Genomic DNA, 7538 nt, shown 5'->3' with positions numbered 1-7538 from the left:
TATATAAGAAATTGTGTAACGTATACAAGCTACTAAATTTTTTTTTTTCTTAAGCTAAAAAAACTTAATAATAGGTAGTAGAAAATTTAGGTGATTTCACTTCCTTCATATTCTCTTTAACTTATATGAAGAGCAATTATCTAATTATGTATTTCCTTGAGCTTAACTTGTTTAAATTTCATTGAATTCATTGATAGATTATGAACTCAAGTTCATGTATAAAGATAATTGACTAAAATGTTATAATTTGAAATGAATAAAGATGTGTAGAACGGACTCACCGTGAGTCCATCCACACAACGACGATGATTTTGAAGACGACGGAAAACAAATTTTTTCGATGACTTCCGGCGAATCTGCGGCAAGAGAGAACCGGATACGGATTCGAATTCAGGTTGAGTATTTTTGAGGTTGAGTTTAGGGATGGAACCAAAACCAATGGAGTAAGAAAGGAGGAGAGAGAGAGAGAGAGAAAGATTGGAGCGCCATGAATGGCAAACAACTCGTAGATGGGGGATGTCGGTGTTAACATCTTAATGAGGCCGTAGAGTAAGTTCATCGAATGTTCCGACCAGTTTCCGGTGGTTGGGTGGTAGGTTTAGGCGGTGGAAGTTAAATCAAAGGGTAAGTTTGATGGTGCTTGGATAAGTTTAGGAAAACAGGACTTGCTTCAAAAAATGCAGATATTAGATTAATGAGGTTAGATATTAGATTGTTATTTTAAGCTATTGTATTATAAATGTCAGATATTAGATTAATTAATGTTAGATATTAGATTATTAATGTCAGATATTAAATTATTAATGTTAGATATTAGATTACTCATGTTAGATATTAAATTATTAATGTCAGATATTAATTAAATTATTAATATCAGATATTAAATTACTAATGTTAGATATTAGATTATTAATGTCAAATATATATTAGATTATTAATGCCAGATAAACTGGACTCACAATGAGTCTGATCTCACACTAAACGTTCTCAATTTTAAATCATATATATATCGACAAATGTGTCTACATAAATATTTACTCTCCTGATATATAATGGATACATCTTAAATCTGTAAGTAAATCAAAAGGGTATTCTAATGTTCCTTTTTTTGTTTCTTACCTATCAAAATAAATAAATGGTTGGGAGACGAGAATAGAAACAAAATATAACATAATTAGCTCTAGGGTTTTATATTATTTACCTTTATTCCAAACAATATGAGTAAAAATTCAATTGCCTGAATCCAAAGAGTATTTAGACCTTAGATTGTGCAGAGTTCTATCCATAATTCACTATATTTCTTCAAGTTAATTCGATTAGCTTCTAACTACATGTAAAATAAAAGTAGCAAAAGCAACACTTTATCTGCTATAATCACATTACTCATGCACAAATTTTTAATTTTTAAGTCAATTGTTATACAAGTTTCTTTATCTTGCAAGAAAACGTTGTTGTAGCTCTTATAGCGACATGATCCAGATTATCTAGCAATCATACGTAATTAATTAAGTAATAATCGAAGTTATCCGCACATTTTGTCCAGAATGTGGTATATTTTAGCCTCTTTAATATTTATTTAAATTTGTTTATGTCAAATTAATGTGAATGGCTCAACTTTTTCATTCATCTCTATGCAATATATAATAATTTACATAAGATTCCATATCCTAAACACACTAGGAAAGAAATAGGATAAATATTAACATAAATAAGATATCTAAAGATATTACAATATTCTCTAATTATTATCTTAACATCTCCCTTAAGGTGGAGCATGTAGATCTCGAATGCCCATATTGGCAAGAAAAAACTCAAATTGCGCTTTTCCCAATGCTTTCTTATATATATCCGCTAACTGTATCTCCGTATAAACTTAAGACGGACAAATAACACCTTCTTAAATCGCATCACTTATGAAATGACAATCTGCTTCAATATGTTTTGTCCTCTTATGGAACACAGGATTATTCGCAATTTGTAAAGCCAACTGACTATCATACAACAACTTCATTCCCTACTTATGTTCTACTCCCAAATCGCGGAGCAATTGTTTTAACCACTTCAACTCACATGTCAAGGCCGCCATTTTCCTATACCCGCTTCTGTAGAAGATCGGGAAACTATATACTGTATCTTGGTTTTCCAAGATACTGGAGAAAAACCAAGTAATACAAACCAATCAGTCAAGGATCTAAGAGTCAACGAACAACTAGCCCAATTAGAGTCACACCATCCTTCCAATTGTAATGCACTATCTAAACGTAGAAGAATCCCTTGACTTGGACATTTCTTCAAATAACGAACCACTCTCAATGCTGCTTCCCAATATAAATGGTCCTCTTTCAGTGCTTGCATAAATTGTGACAATGTATGCTCCGAATACGCCAAATCTGGCCTAGTGACAGCCAAATAAATCAAACGTCCAATCAAGCGTCTATATCTCTCTCCATCGGGAAAAACTTTTCCTCCTACCATGGCCAGCTTATGATTCTGCTCCATTGGATAGTCCGTCGGATTCGCACCTAACAATCCCGTCTCTTAAATAATGTCTAAGGCATATTTTCTCTGACACACATAGAAACCATGTTTACTCCGTGCCACCTCTAATCCCAAAAAATATTTTGGAGCACATAAATCTTTTATTTTATAGCATTGTTACACCCAAAAATCAGATTTTTGACTTTTGTTTGACTTTCTTGACTGAGGTAAGAGGTTTTTAGAGTAAGTAAGAGGTCTTTAGGTCGAATTGGACAAGACATAAAAGCAACTGGGTTGATATCACTTAGAGGCCCAATAATATGGAGGCCGGTTTAGGAGGCTAGTGGATGATTTTATTTTCAAAGAAGTGTTGGCGCCAAGAAGCACAACAGTACAACAATTATGGGAGTCAGTCATAACCGCTCTATTTCGCCTATAATTAGAAGTGCAAGGATTAAAAGAGGACATCACAAAATCAATCAACAACAAGAATTTCATTTCTTTTAAGCTTTCTTCTTAGCTTTTCGTAGTTTTCCTTGGCTTAGTAGCGAAGCAATAGTGGTGTAGTTTATCACGTAGCATGTATTGAAAATCGTTCGTCTTTTCCAATTGTATGATCATGGAGGTAACCTCTCCTTCAACTTGTACAATTGTAGACTTGTCTCTATCCCTTAATTAATGGAATGCATTTGTATCTTTTGTCATATATATTTATCTACTCGTTTAATTGAGCAATCTAACTTGTTTTACTTCTTTTGGGAAAGCTTCCATATTATTTTTATTTTTACGTTAGCAAGGTTATCAATCTTTGAAACTGGTAACTCGAGGGGCATCCCCCTAATACTCTAGAACAAGATAGAGTATTTAACTTGTTGGTAAAGAAAAATATTTACCTCAAAAAGTTTTTTGGCGACCACAGTGGGAAAACACTAGACTAAATCCATTTAACTTTGTTAATTTGGAAGTTTTTTCCCATGGCTCCTAAGCGTTCAACTCATAAAGGAAACGCTAAGAAAGATGATAATTCATCAAAACACAATCCTGAGACTATTTTAGAGGATCAATTAGATCTAGAAAATCAACTGCTAATAAAACACATGGCACACTCTTTCGAATCATCGAGCCTCATACACAAAGGCAAGATGAATCGGTTCTAGAAAGAGTAGATGGTCAATCTCCTACTAGACACTTACTCAACACAATTTACGCTAAATATGTGGAAATCGTGAAGAGTCTGATGGAAGATATAAAACAAAATAATACAGAGCAGTTTGATAACTACTATCGTCATGGTAGAAGAAACCGCTCGAGTGGTAACTGTCGAGTTGAGAAACTTTGACTCTATTACCCAACAAGTGGTTACCAGGTAGATTGATAAGATTATTCTAGATATTAATGATACACTGAACGATAATAACGTGGCATTATCAAAGAGTGTAGCATCAAAGTAGTTACAAGGTTTGAACCTTTAGAGGAGAAACATAACCAACTTAATGGGAAATTGATGAATGTTTTAACCACTTTAGGTAGTGGGATTACTGAAATAAATCAAAGGGATAACGTCCCTCTAGGATACCCTAGAGTCAAGAATATGACAAGATCTCATAAAAATCTGCCCCCTATATTAGTTCCAAGAAGTATCCCTCCTATTGGTTCTGATAAGGGGTATAGGAGTCAGGGGAAAATTAATGGTCCAGGGCCAGGTTATGAGTCAGGCTATAACCATAATGGTCAGGGTCCATCTTCTTCCTCCTTGCCTCCACTGGTTACCACATACCCATTAACCTCTTCAATGGGTAACATACGTCCTTTAGGAGTAGAGATTGGTGTTAGTTATGCCAACTATGGTATTGGAAATATGTCAAATCTAGCATGCCATACACAAGTTGTTGTATCTGCACAAAGGATGTCCTCTCAACCTATTGCATGAATGGCTAACAATCATCTACACAACATGGGAATTATAACTAATATCCATATGGATATCAAGACTCTGTCCACCCTACACATGTTCCTATGGAACTAGGGTAAGGCTAGTGGTCTATATGGAAAAAGATATCCAACAATGTCTCAACCTAATCCTAATACTTTAGGAGGGACACGTGTTGGTATGAAAGTTTCCACAATCCTCAAAGGAACCAACATAATACTTTCATAAGCAAGATACACCAGTTCAACCTAATTAACCAATTAATGCAAGGTCAACCTCTACAAATTGGACAGGAACCCCTGCTCAGACAAGTGGAGAAAATGATCTAGAGGGTTATGGGCTAGAACGGTGGATATGCTAGAAGGGGAACCTGCAGTCCATATCCTGAATGGATTGATAGGATGCATCCATTCCCAAGAAGGTTTAAGGTTCCTGAATTTTTCCCTCTTTTCTCTGGCGACATTACAATGTCTACTAAGGAACAGTTAGTCAGATTCAATTGGCAGTGTAAAGAGGCAGCAGATAATGAATTTTTAAGCTTAGAATGTTTTTCAGCTCTCTCACTAGTACTTCATTCTCTTGGTTTACTCACTTACCACCATATTCAATTCAAAATTGGCAAGATATGCAAACACAACGGTCACTATAGGTGATTTAGCCAAGATAGTGCAAGAAAAGGTGGAGCCTGTAGGAGATTACATTAACAGATTTTCAGAATGCTAAGATTAGATGTCACTTAAATATACCTGAATTAGAGTTTGTGTCTATCGTCCAAAAGGGTTTGTCTTTTCCTTTCAGGAAAAAGTTTAAAGGACAATACTTCCTTGATTTTGTTGCTTTTTCTTGCGTTGTAATAGAGATTCTTAGAAGAAGAGTCTAGATCTATACATAAGTTTTATGCTAGCATGGCTGAGGAGTGTGATCAGGAAGATGATGTGTATGAAGCGGCAATAGCCGAGTTTGTATAGGGTCCTTCATTTAAATGTCCTTTAACTAATAAAAAGTTTACTTATAAAAAAGATTTAAAATCTGATCAAAAGAGGGAATACACCTTCAACATTATGAGATGTGATGAAATCTTTGATTGGCTTTTGAGTCATCAAAAGATTAAGTTACCAGGGAGGGATAAAACTAGAAGTCCTGACGAGGTTAAAGGTAAGAACTACTGTAAATGGCATAACGCTTTTACTTATATGACTAGCGATTGCATAATATTTAGAAATAAGATTCAGGATGAAATTGATAAAAAGCACATAAATTTTCTTGATGAGAAAGTTAGCTCTTGCGAATTAGAGTCAAAGTCTGCACCTGTAACACCCCCCAAATCTTCCTTTACGAAAATACTAGTATAATATGTATAATTATACCGTAGAGATAGACTGAGGCATATTACTGCCGCGTGATTACTCAAGGCTACTGAAAATATTTAACTCAATAACAAACTTGCAGCGGAGAACTCAACTCTTCTTTTATCAATACTTATAAAATAGTAATAACCATTGTAAACAGTACTAAAAAATAGAAACAAAGACCAACATTCCTAACTAGGTGAAGCATATCCCGGGACTCCCAAATGCTTTATTGACTCCACCTAAAAATAGTTAACACTTCTTACCATTAATCAGAACAAGGCGAACCAAAACATATAGGAAATACGGATTAGCAAAATATGCTAAGTACGATAAGTTCAATATATGTAAACACAATTTATTTGCAAACATGCTTTTAAAATCAATTCCAATAATAAATCCAATAATTCCAAACTTATAAATTCAAAACCAATTCTCAAGATTCTCAAACAATTCCAAAAACATAATAATAATTTGAATAATAATTCAAGTGATAAAAACCAATTCCTTTTTTAAAACCCAATTCCTCTCCTAAGTGTGCATGGTACGACTGTCGCGTGTCTACCAAAAATAAACCTAACTAAAACCTCCTAAAATGTAGTAGGGTAATCTAGGGGCGATCCCACAGAGAAATAATTATCAAATTATTACTTGTGTATGTTAATAACCCCTAATTTGAAGAATGACTATTATGATCTAATATATAAAACTACGGACTTGAAAATAAGTTAAATATGGAGATGCAAAATTAACAGTAAGAATAAATATTAAAAATCAAGAGTGACGAAATAGGGATCGGGAGATACAATATAGCATTGGAAAATCGATTGATCATCGAATCATATAAATCATATTTTTATCTCAATGTTAGCCGATGAACACAAACAAGCATTCGACACTTCCCTTAATTGCAAATAAACCAAACAAACTCTTGGAATATTTTCCAACTAACGAACAATCTAGAACAAGCTCTCTAGACTCGATTAATTAGCAGCATTAATAACTAGGAAGTAGCTAACTTAAGCCACAAATCTCACAAGCTCGGATTCGTGCAACTTAAAGGGTTGATAATCATAAGCATCGGACAAGCTACAGTCACTCACCAAACACCTAAGTGCTACTAAGGAATATTAATCCGGACAATTACGTATCACAAATCAATATTCTAGCAATTAAATTAGCAAACTATACTAAAGATGGCCGGTCTAAAATATAATTTAACCAATTCATACCAAAAAAAAAAAAAAAAAAAAAACAGATTACCACTCCAATCAAGATATAAACATAATAAACTCAGATCATAACATTCTTATTCTCACAACACAATAATCTAATGTATACTATATCTCCGTACCCACTAATAATCTAGCCTAACATACTGAAAAGTAAAAGTATAACAATGAAAGCTATATAAATCATATTACTCAAAGAAATTCAGAAAATAAATATAAACAAGTATGAATCCAACAATACTTGAAGTTACTTCTTAATCTACTACTAATGTTGATGAACAGAAGTAAACTACCACCAAATCCAACTATTGAAATACACATGCAAGAATTGTAGACTAAAAAAAAAAGGAATCCAGAATACCAAATCAATGAAATAGAAACCTCCAACGAAGTCCCTTATTCAACCAGCCCAAAAGACAAGAAAAGCTTCTTTATCCCTGTAGCAATCGAAGGATTACGGAGCAGATAAGTCACCTCGACTTCGCCGTCCTCTCCTTTGCTTCACCGCTGCTCAGCTACTTCACCGCCGCTGCTCTGCTACTTTGCAGT

General features: G+C 34.1%; 1 protein-coding gene across 1 annotated transcript; it reads right to left on the bottom strand.

The window, feature by feature from the left end:
• Positions 1 to 2073: 2073 nt before the first annotated feature.
• On the bottom strand, positions 2074 to 2499 carry LOC110698238 (uncharacterized mitochondrial protein AtMg00810-like). Its single transcript, XM_021875636.1, has one exon. The coding sequence runs from the start codon at positions 2497 to 2499 to the stop codon at positions 2074 to 2076; it is 426 nt and encodes a 141-aa protein (XP_021731328.1).
• Positions 2500 to 7538: the final 5039 nt, after the last annotated feature.

Source organism: Chenopodium quinoa, unplaced genomic scaffold (genome assembly GCF_001683475.1).
Source record: "Chenopodium quinoa cultivar QQ74 unplaced genomic scaffold, ASM168347v1, whole genome shotgun sequence".
NCBI classification, from domain to species: Eukaryota; Viridiplantae; Streptophyta; class Magnoliopsida; order Caryophyllales; family Amaranthaceae; genus Chenopodium; species Chenopodium quinoa.
Note: the sequence above shows the minus strand (reverse complement) of the source record. Positions and strands in the feature narration are given on the sequence as shown.

Excerpts from the sequence above, each read along its gene's own strand:
- LOC110698238 (XM_021875636.1), bottom strand. The coding sequence starts at position 2,499 with ATGGAGCAGAATCATAAGCTGGCCATGGTAGGAGGAAAAGTTTTTCCC.